This window comes from Carex rostrata, chromosome 20, assembly GCF_964058835.1.
Source record: "Carex rostrata chromosome 20, lpCarRost1.2, whole genome shotgun sequence".
Classification (NCBI taxonomy): domain Eukaryota; kingdom Viridiplantae; phylum Streptophyta; class Magnoliopsida; order Poales; family Cyperaceae; genus Carex; species Carex rostrata.
Genome location: NC_135937.1, coordinates 7,168,774 through 7,192,163, shown reverse-complemented (window position 1 = coordinate 7,192,163; position 23,390 = coordinate 7,168,774). Strand labels below are relative to the sequence as shown.

At 32.7% G+C, this 23,390-nt stretch overlaps 2 protein-coding genes across 3 annotated transcripts; both read left to right on the top strand.

Moving 5' to 3' along the window:
* Positions 1–7,785: 7,785 nt before the first annotated feature.
* LOC144572492 (2'-deoxymugineic-acid 2'-dioxygenase-like) lies at positions 7,786–22,109 on the top strand. 2 transcript variants are annotated; one of them, XR_013517741.1, is made up of 5 exons: positions 7,786–8,093; positions 8,478–8,725; positions 8,818–9,139; positions 21,643–21,969; positions 22,033–22,109. XR_013517741.1 is itself a non-coding variant. In XM_078322084.1 (4 exons), exons 1-4 carry the CDS (start codon positions 7,884–7,886, stop codon positions 9,590–9,592), a joined length of 1,026 nt encoding a protein of 341 aa, XP_078178210.1. In that variant the 5' UTR covers positions 7,790–7,883; the 3' UTR covers positions 9,593–9,707. The 2 variants fall into 2 exon arrangements, 1 of the variants encoding a protein (XP_078178210.1); XM_078322084.1 differs by lacking the exons at positions 21,643–21,969; positions 22,033–22,109 and adding an exon at positions 9,347–9,707 and having other exon boundaries at positions 7,790–8,093.
* On the top strand, positions 17,718–19,927 carry LOC144572493 (2'-deoxymugineic-acid 2'-dioxygenase-like). The gene is made up of 4 exons (XM_078322085.1): positions 17,718–18,209; positions 18,434–18,681; positions 18,768–19,089; positions 19,518–19,927. The coding sequence occupies exons 1-4, from the start codon at positions 18,000–18,002 to the stop codon at positions 19,764–19,766; spliced, it is 1,029 nt and encodes a 342-aa protein (XP_078178211.1). The 5' UTR covers positions 17,718–17,999; the 3' UTR covers positions 19,767–19,927.
* Positions 22,110–23,390: the final 1,281 nt, after the last annotated feature.

Sequence of the window (23,390 nt, the reverse complement as noted above, 5' to 3'; positions counted from 1 at the left end):
ACAGCGTTCACATGGTTGTCGAAAAAACAACCCATCGTGACACTCTCAACATGCGAAGCAGAATATGCATCATGGTGGTTAAGGAAACTGCTAAGTGAGTTGAATCTCGGACAAAAGGAAGCAACCGAGATCCGAGTTGATAGCAAGTCAGCAATCGAACTCGCAAAGAATCCAGTACATCATGAAAGGAGCAAGCATATCGATGTTAAGTTTCATTTCATTCGAGAACAAATTCAGAAAGGAAGCGTGAGATTGAATCATGTAGCGAGTCATGATCAAGTAGCTGACATGTTCACAAAACCGTTACCCACGGTTTTGCTCGATAAATGCAAAATGGCAGTTGGCATGAAGGACGGAAGAGATTTGAGTTTAAGAAAGGAATTTGTGGAAAATAAACTCAAACAAAAACGGACAGATTTTAAGGCAGTTTTAAATGAGGAATTGAAGGGGTAATTCTAGATCATTCTGAGCAAATGAAGAGTCTATTTCGTGTGTTTTTAAGTCTAGTTTCTGATGGTACAGATTTCAAGTCGTTTGGAGTTATCTACAATAAGTTATGTCAGTTTTAGTTTTAGTAACAAAGGATCAGAATTTACTGCACTGCACGTTTTTCTGTTTTTAGTTGTTTTTGAATTATGTTTTAAATACGAATTTTAAGAGTCATATAATAGAAAGATTGATTGAGTAAGTAAGCTTGTCTTGTGTCTCTTCTCTCCACTGAAATAGCTATCTGTGTCTAACAGAAATCCGATTTGGGGCATGAATCAAGTAAAATTTGACGAAATTAAAGATAATTGGACACAATTTTTACAGAACGGGAACAGATTTTAATTGTCACTACTAAATTATGTTTGCTGAAAAAAGCATCTGAACTGATTTCTATGGTGAAACAAAATTACATGTTTAAGAATAAATGAACTTATATATGCAGGAGAACACGCTCTTAATCCTTTCAGGAAAACGACCTCACCTACACAGTAACACAGATACCAGCAGCACCACAGAAAGAGATAATTAGGGGGAAAAAAGAGAGGAGAGGTACCATTTAGAGCTAGAAAGAAATTAGGTAAGCCTGCTGATCACTTCTCAGAACCAGAGCAAGGAATCACGATGAGATTTCCAAGGAAAAACGAAACTAATGGTCTCGTTCTTTGTTTTTTTTTTTTTATTATTGGAGTCCTTGGTCTTTACTGGTCTTGTAAGTCAATACAATCAAATCCGGTTTCTATTTCCTTATCAATTTCAAGATAAGTATAGTGAGTCACTACTCTTGTTTAAGACAACTTGTTACACACTTGACCGTAGTTTTTTCTTCCTTGAGTTTGGGGGCCTTTTCAAAGTCGTGGAATTCATTATTTTATATCTTTTATCAGCCGAAATTTTTATTAATAGAAAAAAAAAATATATCAACAATGAGAAAGCATTTCGTGAAAATTCGATTTGTAGAAAAAATGTGATAGTTCATAATATTCAGGGGACGTTATAGACCACCACGGTCAGCTTAACGAAATCAAGTTACTGTTAATTAACTGAAATAAAATCTGGAGCTGGTCGTTATTGTCTATCACGGCCAGTGAAATTTAAAATAGAAAAAAATTATGGCCGTTGTTGTCTATCACGATCAGAGAAATGTCAAAACAAATTATTGAAAGAGTCCTAATTGAACTGGTACAAAGGTGTTGTAACTCATGTAATCTTGTGCATCAGATTTAGTTTTTTTTATCAAAATTAATGGTTCTAATTTGAAGAAAAAAAAAAAGGAAAAAAGGATAGCAACTCTTTGAAGGCCAAACAGAATCAGATTTATTCAAAACAAAAGAGAACTTAAAGGGAAAATTATGATAATGACTCTAATAATTGAATCTGAACAAACAAAAAGGATGTTCTGAATGCAAAAACAGATCTGACAATAAAAATATGCAAAAACTGTAGATTAATAAAAAACACTTCGCATGAAATGTTTGAACCACTTCCCCAATGCATTACTAAAAGTTTAATATTCTCCAACGCATGAGCTATATTAATAAAAACTGTAGATTATATTACAGTTAATTAGCAGTAACTTGATTTTGTTAAGCTGGCCGTGATGGTCTATAACGTCCCCTGGACGTTATGAACTATCACGTTTTTCCTACAAATCGAATTTTCACGAAATGCTTCCTCATTACACTCTTAAACCACAACAAGTTTACTATATGTTCTTAAATTGATTTATTTATTATTAAGCACCAAATATCATTAATCATTTCAGGTATACAAAGAAGGCTAAGATCATAAAAGAAGTGATTATATAAACAAAAATAATATATAGCTACATTGTTCTCTTCTTTTTTTTGCCAGTACCCATTCTTATATCTCAAAAAAATATATATATATTAATCATCTATGAACAACAGAATATGCTTTTAAAGTAGAACAGATATGAAAAGAGGTGTATTCTTAGATTGTAACAAATATTCATATAAACCCACTTCTATATTTTTTATTACAGAAAATTTGTTAAAGCTTTTCCAGCCCATTACTGATACATATTATCAAAAGCTACATAAAAGAATGAAAAATATAATCTTGTTTTAACTTCTGATCTTCTTGTTGATCTTCATTTGTGGGAAGAAGCTCATTACTTATTTCTTCCTCATTTTGTCTCTGGTTTCCCAATTGTCCAATACTCATTACTATATCCAGCTCAAGAAAGCTCATGTGTTTGCTTCGATACACTAACCTACATTTTAAAATTTGAGTAAATTGCAGAGAATACAAAAAAAAAGAACTAATCTCAGAAAAGCAAGACTAATCATAGAAAAGCCTCCAATTCCACATTTTAATCGAGTTTAGAACAACAATTGAAGCCAAAATTCATAGGAATGGCAGAAGAAGTGTAGGGGTAGCGGTGTGGATGCCGTTTCAGTTGTGGTTGCGGCTGCGATAAGAGAATAGGGATCGATAAAGGGAAGCACGATGAGAGCGGGGCTTGAGTGTTCGAGGGAGGCGACGGCGTTCGACCTTCTTTCCTTCTTTAGCGGAGCGGGAGAAAGAAAAATCATGGGAGACGGAGAGAGGAGATGAATTTCTGATCAGATCCATCGAGGAAAGGAAAGAGCTGAGAGTATTTTTGGAATATACGAAAATACTAAATATATTCTGTTTATTTTTTATTACAAATACTAAGTATAATAATATGATATTTGTGGCAATTTTCTTAATAAATGTGATTTGGAGTGTTATTTAGCAAAAGAGAAATTTTGAGATGGCATTTTCCTAAATTCATTATTTTAAAGTGGCATGGAACTAATTTCCCCTAATTAAAAACCCTGAACCCTATAATCGAACAAAGCTGCAATCAATTAATATTCAGTGGTATTATGTAAAGAAGGGATATCTACAGTTTGATATCTTACCTTAAGAGAAATGCAACTGTGAACGATCAGGAAAGGGGTAATCGTGCCAAAGAAGTGGGTTTTTTTGGTTGTGCGAACTGTAGAGAAGAGAGCGATGGAGGCTAATCGCACCAAAGAAGTTGTTTTTTCACGATGGAGAGCAGAGACCGACGGAGGCTAAACCCGATGGAGGGCAAATGGAGTTTGTCGGACGGACGAAGTCTTCTGTCGCGGTGGAGATCAGGTATTGTAGGAGCAAGCCGGTGGTGACGGAGAAAGAGACCGATGGAGGGCAAATGAAATTTGTGAGACGGACGGAGTCTTCTGTCGCGATGAGGAGCAGAAATCGTAGGAGAAAGCCGACAATTTTGGTGGTGAGGTTTTTGGAGAAGCTGCGCGAGGATAGGGGAAAAGAAAGTTGATCCGGGTCGCTGCTCAGTGGGACCCAGTTGTCATTCAGTCTGTAGATTGTACTGTAGATAAACAGTGCAGTGCAGCCTCTATCAAGGATTAGATTAGGACCGGCAAAAAAGCTCGTGGCTTGTGGCCTGCTTGGTATTCGCCCGTGACTCGATCGGTAATAGCTCGTTCGGTAGTGGATCGAGTTAAAATTAGCTCGCTTGCTACATACTCGAGCCAGAATTAATGAGTTTGAGTTTGGCCTGACTCGGCACGAGCCAACTCGGTCATTAACGAGCTATTTAATATACATAGTTTAATAGTTTAATCGGATCCGTTCACTTCAGATTGGGGATATTATGGTATATGGATGTTATAGCCAATGTTATGGCAATTGCACTTTGGACTGTATTTAAGTTGATTGGTAATTTTGTATAGAATATGTGTGAATTAATTATAAGCAATTAAGTTAATTTGTATAAATTTGTTTGATTTGGTATGCATGAATTTATTCTGTGAATATGTTTGTATGAATTTAGGATTTTGATATATTTGTATGTATGAATTTAGTTATAAAGTTAATTTATAGTAGTTGATTTGCTTAATTATAATTGAATTAAGAGTATTCATCAGTAATTAGTTATATAAATATTCTTTTGTTTTAGCTATAATTGATAAAATGTGTTATGAAAATTTAAGATATAACAGGAAAAAAAATATACAAATTTATAAATCTGCCAAGCTATTAACGAGCTAGCTCGGCTCGCTCGGACAAGCCACGAGTCGGTCTTGAGTAATAATTTTAGCTCAGAACCTAAAATCCAAACTCACTCACTCAGCTCGATACACCAACAAACCGAGTACGAGTGTGACCTAGCTCGCTCTTTAATAGCTTGTTGCCACCCCTAGATTAGATACATAGATAGATTTCAGTTCAGCTGTCACATTTTGCAAAAAAAAAAAAAAAAAAAAAAATATATATATATATATATATATAGAGGAGGGTTCAAATGCCTCTATTTTTTGTGCCTCCATCATGCCTCCATTTTTAAAAACTTAAATAACTCAAAGTTTAAAACTTAAAATTCAAAATAAAACCGTTGGATATGAACTATATCATTTTATCTATGCACGTGTAAAAAATTATGGCATTTCAACTTTATTTTGATTGTCATCTTGAGCTTGTAAAAATGTATACAAATGTGGATAATTTCTAGACGTTGATTTTTCAACTTATTGATTCATATAAAAGCAAAATCAAAATGTGATAATTTTTTATGGGCACATAGAGAAAATAACATAGATTACATCTAACGGTTTATTTTGACATTTAAGTTTTAAATTTTGAGTTATTTAAGTTTTTAAAAATGGAGGCATGATGGAGGCACAAAAAATGGAGGCATTTGAACCCTCCTCATATATATATATATATATATATATATATATATATATATATATATATATAGCTTTATTGAACTAGTGTTATTAACTCAGGTACACCTTTGTTAATTGTTAGTCTATAACGTTTAAAATTTAAAGAAATTATCTTAGTCTCCCGTCTCCAATCTCTCAAAAATTTCACAACCCACTTTTTATTTTTTTTTGAACTCATGTAAATTTAACTTCCATTTATTTTTTGCGCATACTTAATACGTTATGTTTCTCTTCTCTTATTAAATATGTATGTAGATATCATGATCCGCCAATAACATTGATTAAAAGATGAAATTTCGGATTGAATATCAACTATCCGATTAAATAGTCTGTTTTTTTTTATTTTACATGTAGAAGTCTAAATTTGCTCACCACACTTGTTTAATCGTCAGATACTCGATTTTTAGATTGGTCATGATTTATTTCTATTTTTAAAATGTCATTTAAGAAACTTTTGAATTGATTAATAATTGATTCGTCATGTCTTTATTTTTATATCATTTAAGAAATGGTATTGTCATTCATGATCACTTTTAAGTAAACATAATTATATTCTATTGAAAAGATGTGTTATTCCAAAATAATATATATAATAATACACACCACATTTGTTGTCATCGCTATTTATTTAACTACTTATTTAAATAAGTTGAATTTTATCAATCTAAAATACAGTAATAATTAATATTAACAAGTTGTAACATGTTTTGAAGCATACAAAAGAGAGATTGGTGCACAACTTACAACTTTTTTTCATAAAAAAACTAGCGTATATCTAAATTCATGTATTGCGTCTTAACTTAAGTTTTTATAATTAAAACATAAATTTGAAATTCAAAAGAGTATTTTTGTCAGTTACTATTCTATTAGTTGAAAAAATAAAATATTATGCTTAAGGAGTGTATACCAAAAATATAGTTTATCGAAAGGTTTTGAGCGAGAAATAAGATATATATGAACCATAGTAATTTAACGTTTATAATTTTATTATATGTTTTCAATTGTAGAAATTGAATTGGAGTCCATCTTTAATATTTTTTTGGAACTTTTTTTTTCTATTTTTTAAATAGGTGCAAAATTATTGTTTTTCGGAAGATTCTGAACCAATCAAAAACGGTAAATTTGTATATATCTAACATAATAGTAGAAAAAAATCTAAAAATCTAAAATTTGATCTCCAAGTACATTTTAATATGAATATCATAATCAACACTTCAGATAGATTGCTTTTACTTTGAAAGCGAAGATAAAAAAAATATAAGACATCATTGGAGCATGAAAACAATGTGACACTTTAACCTACTCTTGTTATATATAATAGTATAAGCTTAATTTAGGTACAAAATAGCTTAAAGAAAGAAAGAGTACAGTTCACAGTCACCAATGTTAGTTTTGGATATAAAGAAGATCATATAAACTTCTATTTGTTTGGCCTATAAGAACTAAACTAGAGACACGTTACCTAGAAGGTACCTTTCATGCATGCTATGTGTTGTGACTCGGCGTGTCGTGATTCGTGTAGTCTGTATCATGACTATTTTTTGAAAATTTTACACGATAAGGCACATCACGTAAAAGATTTTATCACAGCACGACACATGCAGTCACGTGTAATTAGGACCGTTAGATGTTGATCGAATGGTGAATTCTGAATAAACTAACCTAAATTATGAAAAAAAAAGTTAAACGTGACCAAACATGACCGGTCACGTTTGGACACGTCACATGTGGTCACAACGTGATTAACATATTCTGATCATTCACGTGACATAACCATCCTTCCAAATTTAATCACGGAAGAACACAACACGTGATCCAACTCACTGTACATATTTATATCCTTAGTAGTTGATATATTTTTTCTTCTAACGAATCAATGATTCTTCTAAATGGAATAGTGAATTAGACTATGTTTTTTTCTTTCTTTCTTTCTTTAACGCGAAACAGTCTGAACTGACTTTCTTTTCTACGCAATTTTCTCCACTGGACCGTGAATTAAATTTAGGGGTAGGCATTGTATCAATTCAAAAGTAAGCACAAATATCAAATACCACTGAGTTTAAAAAAAGTTTAATTTGAATCCCGGAATAGACACTTGCCTACTCCTAACTCCATTTGAGTCCGCCAATGAATATTGGCTTAATTTAGGTACAAGATAACTTAAAGAAAGAGTACAATTCATAGTCACCAATATTGTTAGTTTTGGGTATAAAGAAGATCATATAAACTTCTATTTGTTTGGCCTATAATAACTAAACTAGAGACACGTTACCTAGGAGGTAACTTTCATGCTATACGTACTAAGGTGGTCGGCACTAAGTATTTGCTACATTTTTTTCTTTCTCCGTCAAGCTGCTGAGATACTGACAGCAGTACACTACTATAACATTTTTCATCGATAGATTGGTGAGGTGGTCGGCACTAAGTAAAAGATACAAGGAAGATTAAAAAAAACAAAAACAAAAGAAAGTCAAATACTATGATGTTAGCATCTTTCTTTCATTAATATCTCCTACAATCTTATCCCTTTAAAGGGCTTCCTCTTACTTGGTCAATTTCCTAGATATTTTTTTTTTTTTTAAATGGATAGAGATCCCGCCTCCCTCTTTTTATAAACAGAGTTTTCCAAGATCTGTGAAAGCAAAACAAGAAGAAAAGAAAAGGATACCTCAAATGGAGCTCCTCTCAAATCAACCTAGGTATGACACAGTACCTGAGAAATACATCTTTCCACCTGAAAAAAGGCCAGTAAATAATGTTGTCAACCGTTCGATCAATCTGCCTGTGATTGATCTTAGAGGCGGCTGTATTGATTCCGATATTGGTCGGGATGAAATCATCAGAGATATTATGAAGGCGGGAAAAGAGTTCGGCTTCTTTCAGGTTTGTGTAAATGTAGTAATATACATATATAACTGAAAAGTCTCTATATATATGATTTTTTTTAGTCTAATGTACAGAAAGATATCCTACTAAACTACAGCAAAAGTTAAGAATTACCAGTTACCTCTTAAAACTGGAAATATAAAGGGGATTTTGAATGGAGAAAAAGAGATCATTTTGTTCACAACAGCACCGTATCAAAATTCCGTACAATCTAACAGGGTGAATCCATGAAATAAAGGAAAAAATTATGTGAAGTTCAGTGTTAAAACCATTTCCTTCAAAACATAAAAAAGAATTTTCATGGCAAATTGTAAAAGGTCGAAAAAACAAATGCTAAAGTTTTATATAATTGCTTGATAATATTTCTGAATTTTAACGTAGGTGATTAATCATGGCATTCCTGCAAAAACATTAAATGACATGCTCCAAGTTTGCGAGAATTTCTTCAAGATGCCAGCGGGAGAGAAGGAACGTCACTACTCGGATGATATGAGCAAAGCTTTCTTTCTTAATTCGAGCACACAGTACGATCAAAGTGAGACTCGCTACTGGAGAGATTACATGAGAATTTCTTGTTATCCTATTGAAGAGTTCATCAATCAATGGCCCGAAAAACCCGAGAATTTTAGGTAATTCATTCAATCTATGATATTGTTTGCATCTAAGAACATGGACAGCAATTAAAGCAGTGGATTTTAATTATGTATATCAAAATAAACAGGGCAGTTCTCTCAGAGTACACAGTTCGAGTTAGAGAAATCGCATTGAAGCTCTTGAAGCTGATTGCAGAAGGATTAGAGCTTGATAAGGACTACTTTTGCGGCGATTTGAGCAATGGTACAAAAATGGAAGTAAATTACTATCCACCTTGCCCTGACCCGAGCCTCACTATGGGCCTCTTGCCGCATTGCGACCGCCAGCTCATCACTGTACTTGCTCAAGGGACAGCTCCTTGCGGGTTGCAAGCCAAGTACAAGGAGGGATGGATCGATGTTAAACCGATCCCCAATGCCTTTGTTGTCAATTTCGGGCATCAACTCGAGGTAGAATTTCTAACTTGTTTTATTGATTTAATGCTATTAATAACAAATCAACCTTAATTGCTCTTGTTTTTGGTCTTAGAAGACCTCAAGGGGATCAATTTTAACTATTTACAATACATATAAATGTTTTATCTGATGCACATTTACTGGTTTTTCTTTTTTACTATGATGTCAATAACATATTGTCATCTTTAATCCAATTATTAGATAGTCACGAATGGGATACTGAAGAGCGTGGAGCACCGAGCAATTACAAACTCGACCGTTGCCCGGACATCAATTGCTACAATGACGGTACCGACGATGGATTGTCTGATTGCACCAGCAAAGAAACTAGTGACCGAAAACAACCCGCCCAAGTACAAGGAATTCATTTTCCGCGATTTCATCGAAGCGTACGATGTCGCTTTGGCTAACAGAGAGGGTGTTCTTGAATTCTTCAAGCTTTACTGAAACAAAAATTGTCTGTCACCACTCAAAACTTCGTGCCAGAAAATGGGAAAATTGTGCAACTTCTATGAGTACTCCTAGTTTTAATAAATTAAGATATAAGAATGTAAGTGGGCCCAGTTTTATTCCTGAAAAGAAGGTGGGCCGGCTATTGATTTTGTATTAAAAATTAGATCCAGTTATTTATAAAAAATGCTGATTTCTCGGATCTCTCTTTCAATTTCGCCTTGACCCGTCTCTCATGTGAGTATAACTTTTTTTTTGTGAGAATCAGAGCAGATGGTGCGCTAGTTTAGGAGAAGTTGAGAATTTTAAAATGTTGCTGTGACATGTGATGTCAGAAATATCTGAAACTAAATAAATAAAAATCAAAGATATTTCAATTTTACTACTAATGATACATTCTTATGAAATAAGTCAATTCTCTCTTTTATCCAATTTTACTAGTAACAGGAATAGAACTTATATTATTCTCTCTAGCAGAAAAGGAACAAATTCCTCGCCATTTTTTAAAGAAATTAAAGAGAGAGAGATAAGAAAGAAAGAAAGAAAGAAAAATCATGCATCTCATTTGAATAAAGTAACGATAGAAGTCGGAAGATAAGCCAAAAATCTTTTGTATGAAGCAAGGATAAAAACAAGAGTGAGTCTATGGTACTATGCATATCACGGGTTGTTACCGTGCTACAGCTCTATATTTGAGTTTTCAAATCTTAACGGTCGATCCGAACCATTCATCTTGTTCTCCATATTAATATGTGTTTGGAGACCAAATTTTACATTTTTTGAAAAAAATTTAACTATTTTTTTAGATATTTAGAAAATCACTTGATCTGAAAATTCTGGACCATCCAAAAACAGTGATTTTCAATAAATCTAAAAAAATAGTAAAAAAATTTCAAAAAATTTAAAATTTGGTCTCCAAACACATATTAATATGGAGAACAAGATGAACAGTTCGGATCGACCGTTAGAATTTGAAAACTCGAATATAGAGCCGTAACACAGTAACAAATTGTAATATGCATAGTACCATACACTCACTCTAAAAACAAACTTCTGATATCAGAAAATGGTTTTTGCTTTTCAGCTTTCCTACTCTTTCAAGTTTTCAGGTGTTGTATGGTACATTAATGTTTCATGTTTTCGGCTTTTAATAGGCTTTGTTTCAAAGAACATTAATGTACTACTCAATTCATCTAACATTTGCATAATTTTTTTTTTATTAATTTCAATTTTGATCTAAGTGTTTATTAATTTACATTGAACATGATATGATATGCGTGATCAATATAACAAAAATATACATCTGGTAGTATGGATCTTGTTAATTTGCAAAATAAAATCTAGGTGGCAATAATGGACCCCTTGTGTGCACATCAACCGAGAGATTAAAAGAATCTAGTGACACAGCTTTATCAAATGCATTGAATATAAGTATTCAAATTGCTACCAATGATGAGGACAAAGGTGGCCATCTGACCGATTCAATTAAATATAAAAAATAAGGAACCGGTCACCTGATTCCTCGTGGTATGTTTAGTTGTAAAATAAAGAACAGTACTTTGGAATAGTTATTTTATCATTTATCTTATTAGAATGATTAAATTTAATTTTTTTATAGATGCATTTGGATATATTAAGAATAGTACTAATCTGAAAATAACACTATTTTTTTTGAGCTATTTGATATTTGAATGGAGCAAGAATAGCACTATTCTTTGTTTATCTTATATGAGTTAGCTAACTATACTACTAACTCAACCAAAAGTTGGATTAGATATTATTCTCAAGTTTGAAATTAGCTCTATTCTTGCTCTATTTCATCCAAATAGGCTATTCTTATAAGATAAAAGAGTTAAATTCCTGAAATTTTTACAAATATTCAAATCAAATAACAAATTACGGAATCTACCCTGTTTTGCAATGAAATTCGAAAAATACCCAATCCGGTTATCCAATAACCGGATTTAATACAAATGTTCGGTTACCCACTCCCCGGACTCAACAAAACAAATCCGGTTAATGGTTAACCGGATTTGTGCATTTTTTTTTTTTTCAAAACAGAAATTTTTTATTTTTTTTTTGTATTAAAATATTAGAAATGTTGAATATATTTCTTTGAAAATAGATGGAATACAATATAATTTGATTTATTAGAAAGACTGCAACAAATAACCAGGATCAATATTTTTCAGATCGGATTTTTCGCGGCTGTAAGAAAAATTAATATATTTCTTTATGTGCTATTGGAAAAAAATAAAAATAATTAGATTCTGAGTTATTGATCCCGGTTCAAAAGTCATTTCTAGGTAATCCAGAAAATATTGTGACTTTTCTAGTACATTTAATTTATAAAAAGTTGTATCTATTTTGAGAATTCTTTTTGAAAAACAATCATTAAATAAATTAAATTTTTTGATTTTTTTCAAAAATAGATACAACTTTTATAAATTAAATGTACTAGAAGGATCACAATATTTTTTGGATTACCTAGAAGTGACTTTTGAACCGGGATCAATAACTCAGAATCTAATTATTTTTATTTTTTTCCAATAACACATAAAGAAATATATTAATTTTTCTTACAGCCGCGAAAAATCCGATCTGAAAAATATTGATCCGAGTTATTTGTTGCAGTCTTTCTAATAAATCAAATTATATTGTATTCCATCTATTTTCAAAGAAATATATTCAACATTTCTAATATTTTAATACAAAAAATAAAAAATAATAAAAAATTTCTGTTTTCAAAAAAAAAAACAAAAACAAAATGCACAAATCCGGTTAACTATTAACCGGATTTGTTTTGTTGAGTCCGGGGAGTGGGTAACCGGACATTTGTATTAAATCCGGTTATTGGATAACCGGATTGAGTATTTTTCGAATTTCATTGCAAAACAGGGTAGATTCCGTAATTTGTTATTTGATTTGGATATTTATAAAAATTTCGGGTTAAATTCACTATTCTAGCTATTCAACTCCATCCAAACAAAGAACAAACTATTTCAAATAACCTGACACACTAGTCTGAAGTGAATTTTAACATTTAAATACTAAATATAATTTTACCTCAAAACTTATCAGAACTCATATATCACTAATTTTAGAAACATGAATTTCCTGCCACAACAAAAAAGAGCTGAGTCGATACTGAAACCTATAAAATCTCACAAGAATATTAAAGGGTCAAAGACCCCCCTCTAAAAATAAAATAAAAAAAATCAAATTATACTAATGGGATCCATGATCCATCACTATTAATATTTAAACATTGTCAAAGCTGCATCGATTACCAGCTAACCTAAGACGTACCGGACAAAACAACAAAGTGGTCCAGATAGAGAACCACTCTAATTATAGTCTTATCCCTCCTAATTAATGTCCAAGATGCTTTTAAATTTTAATAGTAACTTAACGGAAACTTTTGTTTGTTTATACCAACTCAATATGGGATGATCAGATCTATTGCAATACTTGACTGATGAGTTCTGTGAGATCTGAGTTGTCAGTTTTAATCTAGCTAGCACAAATATCAAAACAGATTCTCTATATCGTACTTTTGGTATTGCTAGGATCAGAAGCAGACTCAGAAATTTGGCTAGCTAGGGATAGTAACTTGCCGATATTCTAGCTAGGGTATTAATGGTCGGGCGGGTACGGGTACCCCGGGTATATTCGGGATGGGTACGGGTACGGGTAGGACGGATACAAGGGTATTCGGGTACGGGTATGGTCGGGTATATTTTTCAAAAACCATACCCTACCCGTCCTGTACCCGTACCCGTGTACCCTTGACGGGTAGGGCGGGTACGGGTATTTTTTTTTTTTTTTTTTTTGCAGTTTTTTTCTTGTTTTTTTTTTGCTGTTTTTTTTTTTTTTTTTTTTTTTGCTGTTTTTTTTTCCGGGTATGGGTCGGGTCCGGATGGGATGGCACCGGGTGGGCGGGTGGGAGGGAACCGGTTTTTTGAATTTTGAATTAAAGTGAACAGTACTCGGGTATCGGGTAGGGGTAGTCGGGTACTCGGGTACGGGTATAGTCGGGTACGGGTAAGGTCGGGTACGGGTCCAAAAATGTGAGTTCGGTCCGGTTTTTGCCCCTACCCGCGTACCCGACCCATACCCGGGCTCGGGCACGGGTACCCTGGCCGGCGGGCACGGGCGGGTAGGGTAGGGTATACCCGTTAAGGGTATTGTTAATACTCTAATTCTAGCTAGTCGTTGAACCCGAACCAGAGATAAACAAACTTGTTTGGTTGCATGCAGTAGGCAAATAGTTCAAAAAACCATGAGCTATTTTATTTTCTCTTTTTCAAAAATCTAGAAGTAGCCTACACCGGAACGAAATCCGCTACTATTCAAAACCACCGAAATTATTTTAGTTAACACTTCAAAAATTAAGAATTAAACAACTATGCACTGTTTAATTCTCTAGATTTCAAAACATACCACCCACGCTTTCTAGGAGCGTGCACCGAACTTGACTGGTGCGCCAGATAAAAAAACGCACCAATTTTATGCCCCAGCTGAGGGTGCACACCAACTTGGTTATCATAGATATGATGGGAATCTCGATCAACTGTATGCATGTGTACATGTCTGCTTGTTATCTTTCAAAAACTATATATATTTGCTACGGAGCTTTATTAGTCAATATTGTTATAATGTTATTGCATGAAAGTTGAAGACATCATCATGTTCGTTCAATTGGTTTTATGTCGGCCGACTATGTTATATAAAGTGAAAACAAATCTAACGTTGCCTATAAGTGCAATGCACTAAAGAAGGCTTGTTGTATTTGATATTAATCACCAAGTTGTACTCTGAGGTTAATTACATACATATATATCATTGTTTTGTTTTGTTTTGTTTTGTTTTGTTTTGTGGTTATATACAGTGATACTATAATAGCTAGTAAATAATTTTATAGAAGTCGTTGATCCAAAACTGAAACCTTGACAATAAAGAGAAACCCACTTAAAAAATATAATAAAGAGATTCGATTAAATTTTTTAACATATATATATATGGTGCGCATGGGTATTAATAAATTGGTGTGCTTTCTCAGCTAGAACATCAAATTGGTGCGCTTTTTCAGTTGGCGCACCAGTTAGATTTGATGCGCGCCTCCAGAAGACATGGATTGACATGTTTTGAAATTCTGAGATTTGAGTGGTGGTTGCTTAATTTCTAATTTTTTAGATACTAACTAAAAAAAATTCGGCCAAAACTCCTGCTATCCCTATTATATATCATTTTTATCTCTCCTCTTTATCATTTTCTTTATCGAAGAGAGAGATAGAGAGAAAGGTGGACACCAAGGTGCTGCTATATTCTTCTTAGAATAGCAGCAGATTTAGATATGCCTATCCCTGGATCTATTTGAGCCGGCCCTGGTCTGCACTGAGTGCAATACTTGAGGGGATACATGCTTTAACATTGTTATGATTGTGGAGTAAGAGGTGGAGTAAACTTGTTAATATATCACATTTAAACTGTCAAATGAGAAGTACCTTCAAGTAAGATAGAGTAAAATTTGACTTAATTAGTTAAGAGTTATTTTGCCTCTTAAGGCAAATTGACTTTGCACTTATTTTATGTGTAGAGTTTACAAATATATAATTTTTAACATTTTACTTCTTCCGACGTATTAATTTATACAATAACTTAATAACTTAAGTTGACAAACAAATTATAAATTTAAGCAGTTTAATGGAATAATCAACCTGATCCTTCTTAAATCTAAGTAGCAATGAAACATTATCTATAACTTTATTATAATATTATTTTAAATTGGTGTATTCTTGACTCACTTAGTGGTTTTATTTATTTTAGTAGTTCAATTTGATAATAATGTGATAAAACCTTATTGTAGTTGTATGTGTGTTATGATAAAAAAAAAAAATTCTTTTGAGTTCATCTTTATAGTTGTCTATTTTTCAACTTTTTAGGCTTGCTTGCTACTTGTATCGTGCATTCTTGTTTTGTAGACGTGTAAATGGAGAAGTTAATATGGTATCAGAAACTTGAATATGACAAGGATGAGCAATTTCGGGAAGGGAGATATTTCATTAAAATATTAATAACGGAAGGAGGAACTAGATTTGATTAAAATATTATCCAAGCACTAAATTTGAACAAGTGAATTTTTGTCCTGATGCTGGCATAAAATTCAAACAAAAGCAAAAACAAAAGGTTCCTTTTTGATAAAAAGAAAAAGAAAAAGAAAATTCAAAACGTAAAATAATAAATGTAGAGTGAGGCTATGGTATTATGCACAGTGTAGGCTGGTTCGCACTATGAATCTACATTATTTAATTTTAAATTCTAAACCGTCAATCTGAACTATATCTATATAAATATCTACTTTAGCGTCAAATTTTTTATTTTTTTTTATTATCTTTTAGATAAATAAAAAAAAAGTTAATCTAAATATTATGAGTCATATGAAAGTATGAAAGTAGCGATTTTTTTCGTATCTAAAATAGTAACTCCGCTCAACTATTTAAATTTTAAAATGTTTTTTTTTTATATAATATAGACCGATATACATCATGCATAATTGCATAGTAAATTAGTAATATAGTAACCTCGCTCATTAATGTATTCTCAATTTAGAAGAACAACAAAATTATTAAATTTGATGATGCATGGCTCTCAAAAGCAATGAATAAGACTTATGGTTGTGCCTTGAAACTTATCCTTTGTCCACTTACTCACCTCTCAATAAATTTAGCCAGACAACATTCAACAAGAGCATGTTCTTCCCTTTCCTCCTTTCCATGCATATTCTACCAAAAATATGTATAAATTTGAGTCTTCTACGTCACAAGCATTATTGTGCCTTTTATTTATATTAGAAAGGTTGTGACTTGCGAGTCTAAATTTGCTTTCCTTTGTGGCTACAAACTTTATCTTGTGATAACTTCTTCTTTTTTTGTAAAGAGACCTAATTGTGTGAAATAAAACTTCTTTAATTTTTCCGGATCAAGTCATATATTAGTCATTGGACACAATTGTATTTTGGCTTTTTTGGTTATGTGACCACACAAAACTTAAATAATTAACTTAAATAATGAATTATGACTGAATTGTATCTATGTTATACTTCAATAACAAAATTTTAAGTTTAGCTTAATTATTTAATAAAATAATGAGTAGAACTAGGGTGTTCTTGAATTGGTTTCAAATAATGAATTGAAATCGATCTACTTTATGAGTGATGTTATTTACATACCATATTTATAAATTTTCAATTAATTTAGTATTAAAATCAAGCAATTAAAAAATGAGGAGGGTTCAAATGCCTCCATTTTTTGTGCCTCCATCATGCCTCCATTTTTAAAAACTTAAATAACTCAAAGTTTAAAACTTAAACGTCAAAATAAAACCGTTAGATGTAATCTATGTTATTTTCTCTATGTGCCCATAAAAAATTATCACATTTTGATTTTGCTTTTATATGAATTAATAAGTTGAAAAATCAACGTCTAGAAATTATCCATATTTGTATACATTTTTACAAGCTCAATATGACAATCAAAACAAAGTTGAAATGCCATAATTTTTTACATGTGCATAGATAAAATGATATAGTTCATATCCAACGGTTTTATTTTGAATTTTAAGATTTAAATTTTGAGTTATTAAAGTTTTTAAAAATGGAGGCATGATGGAGGCACAAAAAAAGGAGGCATTTGAACCCTCCTCTTAAAAAATAGTGAAAGATGATGGCATTAAAAATATTATATAATTATTATTTTTACTTCTTAACTTTATATTAAATTAAGTCGAAGATGTATACATTTTGCATTTAAATGCATCACTTGTGAAGTACCTTGATGTTAAAAGTATTTATACCTTAAATTATTATGAATAACAACTCTAAAATCTGTTTATTGACCAAAATTTAACTCGAATAATAAATGATCACTTAGAAATTAGAATAGACAAAGTGATAAACATCTTATATATTAGATAGAATTAACGTATAAATAAGTATAAATAAGATTAACTTTTTATTATTTAAAAGTTAAAACCGTAAATATTGTTGTAATACGTTTGAAAAATGGGAATAGACTGAAACGAAAATTTTCTCAAGTTTACTTCTATCCTAAATTCCCAATCGTGTCCAATCGTATTTATACTTCTGTGAAACGTGTCCTTAAATGTTCCATGTCGTGTCGTGCTGGAATTCACCCGGAAAAGCACAACATCCGTGTCGCGCTCCACCGTGTCCTTAAATGTGAGTGTCAACAAGTGTGTCAGACACTCGCCGCTAACTTGGGAGCGACAACAATGAGACTATGAAAGCGACTTTGTCTTGTTTAATTTGAGAAGAGCGGTGTATCTACTTGATCTCGCATTTTCACACAATGCTCAGTACACTGGAACCTCTCCCACTGAATTAATGGACAACCTACTCTCCAATGGGGAATTTCATCAAACAGTTCCTAAGCAATTCGTTCTCCCACCTGAGAAGCGCGTGCCCGGAGAGATCAGTTCTACTGTGAGCTTGCCAGTGATCGACCTGAGAGGTGGGCCTCACTGCCACGTGGACGACCGTGATCAGCTTATTGGAGAAGTCCTCCGCGCTGGCAAAGAATTTGGTTTCTTTCAGGTGTGTTGATCATCCACTCGTTTGCTTCTAAGTTGTAACTGTTGATTTGTGTATATATTAGTAAGTACCTTGAATTATGGTACCAAACCCACTGTACTGGTAACACCTTACCTGAACTGGTACCAGTACCACACCAAGCATCCAAGATGCTCAATATCGAGCTTCTTGTAAAATTACTTTTCACCTTAATTTATTTCAGAAAGGTAATATGTACTTTATCTTAGGTGATAAACCATGGTGTATCAGAGCAATTGATGGCAGAAATGATGCGGGTCACAGAGGAGTTCTTTAACATGTCGAAGGAGGACAAAGCAGCGTATTACACTGAAGACACGTCAAAAACAAATCGCCTTTTCTCTAGTACTATTTATGGAAAAGACGGGCCCAGGTACTGGCGTGATTGCCTTAGGCTAGCCTGCTATCCCGTACCAGAAACCATAAATGAGTGGCCTGATAAACCAGCAAAACTAAGGTATTGCCTTATCATTTCTCAGCTGTATAAATTGCATACAAAAAAGAATCTTCCTTTAACAACAGTGAAATTTTACAAATTATTAGGGAGGTTCTTGCAAACTTCATAGTTGAGGCAAGAGAGGTATCAATGACTCTTCTGAGTCTGATTTGCGAAGGATTGGGTCTCAAAAAAGGGTACTTTGAAGGAGACTTAAGTTCAGGTCAGGTTCTAATAAATGCTAATTACTACCCGCCTTGCCCAGAACCAGATCTGACGCTTGGCTTGCCCCCACACTCTGACCGCAACTTGATAACCCTTCTGCTCCAGGGAGCTGTTAGCGGCCTTCAAATCATGCACCAGGGAAAATGGGTCAGGGCAGAACCAATCCCAAATGCGTTCGTTATAAATTTTGGGCACCAGTTAGAGGTCATTTTTAATTTGTTTATATATTTATTGTTACATTTTTTTCTTTTTTTGGAAAAAGTTGGCAAAATACCTCCCCCTGCATTTTACATGTACCAGTATATGAATGACAAAATGGAAACATCAGCATGCAAAAGAATTAATGTAATCAAACTAATTTTGCCACTTACCAAAATGATACAAATTTTGATTATATTTTGGGAGTTATTCTCCAAGTGACTAATGTTTTAGCATCAAGCGGTTTCAACAGTTTGGTCAATTGATTATATTTTGATTATATTAAAAAAAAAGGACCGAGAAACAAAACTGAATTTTATAACAGGATCCAACATTTGGTGAAGTGCACTCTGAGCCATTGCTTTACGCATTAATATACAAATTTTGTTTCTATTATTCCCTTATTCTTATATGCATTATGATTGCTGGATCAGATAATAACAAATGGTGTATTGAAAAGCGTGGAGCATCGGGCCATGACAAATTCTGGTGCAGCAAGGACGTCTGTGGCTGTGTTTATAATGCCTGACATGGAGAGCTTCATTAGCCCGGCAAAAGAAATGGTTAATGAAGAAAACCCTCCCCTTTACAAATCTTTCATTTTCAAGGATTTTCTTAGAATTTATACGGATCTGTCGGCTAAGAAAGTGGATGTTATGGAGGCTTTCAAGATCAATGGTTGAAATAAAAGTATATTATCTACATAGCCTTTGAGGTTAAAATGCTGATTAGTGTCTACTTATAAATGCTTACAATAAAAAAGGAGGTTGTCTTTGTAGTGCTGAGATTGATGGAACTTATATATATATGAGAAAATAATTGAATATTCACCCAAGTATTCTGATTATTCTTCTCTTTCTTTCTTTGTTTTACTCTTTTTCCTTATTTTTTCTTTGGATTTAAAAATTCTGTCAAGATCTATATTAAGAGATAAATATATCATCTTTACCAGTAAATTATATTGTTTTTTTTTTCCAGATAACCAGTAAATTATATTGTGTATGTCATGTGGTCACCAAATAAATCAGTCTTTTTGACAAATCATTCACTTGTAAATTTTCGGTACAAAAAAGTAATATGCTGGGATACTTTGGTACCTACTAACTGTTAACAAATAAGAGTGCTGTCACAACAAGCGAAATGGTTTCTATATCTTCAAATTTGTACGAGTAAATTCAGTACTCATGTGTTCGAAATGTAGCTTTTGCAATCAGCCATGGTTTCTGAGCTCATTTCTCAATTTATACGTGACGTGATTGATTGCATTTAATTATTGCTTTCAAATTTTAAGTTAGTATAAAGAAAATAATAATAAAACATACTAAAAAATAAGAAACTATTCCAAAATAAATTATAATAATGAAATAATGTTGAAAATTTTAGTCATGGAATGTGTAATGTAACTTGACGTGACGTGATATGACATGACGTAGCTAAGATAGTGAAAGATAGACATGTTACGCGACACAACGAATCACGTCACATAATGACATGATGACACGATATAAATCATGGACGAATCTAAATATTGTGTAGTTAGGAGTGTAAATAAATAAACAAAAAAAGTTGATTCAATTAAAACAGCAGCTACAGTTTAACGGCTAAACTCCGACCCTAAAAATTTTGAGCAGCTCATCTTGATTTTATATCAGATAATTTATCCTTGCTTTCTATTGTACAACCTGAGGATGTGAACCAATAGGACGGATCAATTTTGATTCTGCATCTATCCTCTTCATTCTTTTTTTTTAATAGTTTCCTCTATGTTTTCTTCTAGTCACCACACCGACTGTACTTCCATAGTTACAAGCCCATGGGCCTTATTATGGGCTTCTTGATACTTGGTCTCAGAGCACAGGAAGCGGCCCATATATAGCATTCATTTCTGGACCAGAAAAGATGGTCCAAACTATTTATTTTAGCGAAAGCTGCAAAGTCAGGAGTTTGGAACCGTCAAGACTTTCAAGGCCACTAATTTAAAAGCCCAAGTCTATTCAATCTAATCATATCATTATCTGTCGCCAAAAAAAAGAAGCTCAAGTCTATAATTCTATTCAATCTAGAGTTAGGCTACTATGACATTGGTGTTATTTGAAATTAAATAACACCAACTTTTAAATCCTTAGATCTGCCTTGAGATTCGTAATATCCGCTTTTACTGTTCAAGCACTTTATTTTGTACGAATCTCAAGGCAGATCTAAGGATTTAAAAGTTGGTGTTATTTAATTTCAAATAACACCAATGTCATAGTAGCCTAGTCCTTCAATCTAATCTTATCATTATCTGTCGCACACATCGGATCTTCTATGCCAAACGAGCTATGAAGCGGGGAAAACTGGACAAAGAAATGTTTTGTCGCACACGGTCGGATCTTCTCTTAAATCTAATCGCAAAGTACGAGGAATGGATCGATGTTGAACCAATCCCCAATGCCTTTGTTGTCAACTTTGGGCATCAATTGGAGGTAACAATTAAAACTTTGCTAAAATAATCAGAGGGTTATATTATATGATTCCAACTAATTCAGTGAATATTTTTATGTTAATCGAATCAATTAGATAATCACAAACAGGATACTGAAGAGCGTGGAGCACCGTGCAGTTACAAATTCGGTCGTTGCCCGAACATCAATTGCTACACTGATAATGCCGAGGAATGATTGCCTGATTGCACTGGCAAAGGAATTAGTGAATGAAAACAACCCGCCCAAGTACAAGGAATTTGAATTTATATTCAGTGATTTCCTCAAAGTGTATGATGTTGCTGTGGCTAGTAGAGAGGGTGTGCTAGAGTTCTTGAAGCTCAACTGAGATCAGCTCTCTGTTACAACTTGTTGATTTTAATAAGATAGCGTGACAATCAAAAGGAGATTTAAAACTGTCTCTGTTACAACTTGTTGATTTTAATAAGATAGTGTGACAATCAAAAGGAGATTTAAAACTGGTGAGATATCAAGAAGATAAGATGCTGGTATAAAATAGCAAGTTGTATTACTTGTATAGCTGCTATGCATGTCAGCTGTGTTGTACTGCTTTTATATATATATCATAAGCTTGTTGGTAAAATAATTTTTCATGAATTTTAGAGAAAAAAGGAAATGGTAACAAAGTACGGTAGAGAGTTGTGGACTTACCTTGATCGAGTCTAAGGGATGTGGACTTGCTACTTTTGGCTTGAATGCTTTTGACTTTGTGGTTTTTGTTTCTGCCAGGGACAGATCAGGAACAAGTTGTTTCATCCAAGGACAGCCCTTGTTTCAAAATAAAGGGAGACCGAATTTTCAATTCGATCGAGAAAAAAGTAAAATGAGGAGACCAAATTGTGGATTCAGTCCTTATAATTTTTGTAAAAAAAAAAAAAATAATCATACTGCTTAATTATGATTTATAAAAAAAATTCGGCTAACTGCCTTTAGTTTTTCTCCTAAAACATATTGCAATAAATATAGCTTTTATTCCGCTCCTTTTTGAAAAATAAAAATAAAAAACATCCTCCTATTCTTCTTCTCTGTCTTTCTCTAAAAGGAGAGATATAAGAAGGGTGTTCATATTAATAGCTCGTCGTAGGATGAGAGAAAGACCCCATGTATGCGAAAAATTGTAATTTTATACTTGTCTACAAACACAGAACATGTTTTTTGTTTTTTCTTTATAGTGGGCACATTTTTTCAAATGAAAAGGAATAGATCTGGATCTAGTTTTAATGGATACACAAATTAATATAAGTGTAAAAATTCAAACATAGGGCACATTGGTCCATAATATGGACCCACATTTTAATTTTCAAAATCCAAACATTTGATCCTATCTGCTCAATATGATCTACTTGTGAAAATGTATTTTGAGACTAAATTTTACATTTTTAGAATTTATTTTACAATTTGTTTAGATAGGTAGAAAATCATCTAATTTAAAAATTCTAGACTATTCAAAAGTAGTAATTGTCTATCTAATTAAAAAAAATAGCAAAAGTTTCTATAAATATAAAATTTTATCTTTAATTTACATTTTCATATGAAGATCACGTTGAATGCTTTAGATCAATTGTTTATAAATCCATAGCTCGACTGATATTATTTTTTCCATCAAGCACCTATTAACTTGTGGTAAATGAGAATTAATCACTTTATCGGAGCAAATATGATGCGCAAGTCCGGGAGCAACTAATCATTTTCAGTTAAAAAAATTCGCTGTAGCCATTTTTTTTTTTTTTTTTTGACAAAAAAATCGCTGAAACTTGTGTGGTAGCTGGGACATATATATGTTCAAATGAAAAGGCATGAATAATGATTTATTGAGGCTATATA

Bases quoted from the DNA above. Each gene is read 5' to 3' on its own strand.
- LOC144572492 (XM_078322084.1), top strand. From the start codon at position 7,884: ATGGAGCTCCTCTCAAATCAACCTAGGTATGACACAGTACCTGAGAAA. The intron at 8,094-8,477 runs GTTTGTGTAAAT...ATTTTAACGTAG, and splicing joins AAGAGTTCGGCTTCTTTCAG to GTGATTAATCATGGCATTCC. The intron at 8,726-8,817 runs GTAATTCATTCA...CAAAATAAACAG, and splicing joins GAAAAACCCGAGAATTTTAG to GGCAGTTCTCTCAGAGTACA.
- LOC144572493 (XM_078322085.1), top strand. From the start codon at position 18,000: ATGGACAACCTACTCTCCAATGGGGAATTTCATCAAACAGTTCCTAAG. The intron at 18,210-18,433 runs GTGTGTTGATCA...ACTTTATCTTAG, and splicing joins AAGAATTTGGTTTCTTTCAG to GTGATAAACCATGGTGTATC. The intron at 18,682-18,767 runs GTATTGCCTTAT...ACAAATTATTAG, and splicing joins GATAAACCAGCAAAACTAAG to GGAGGTTCTTGCAAACTTCA.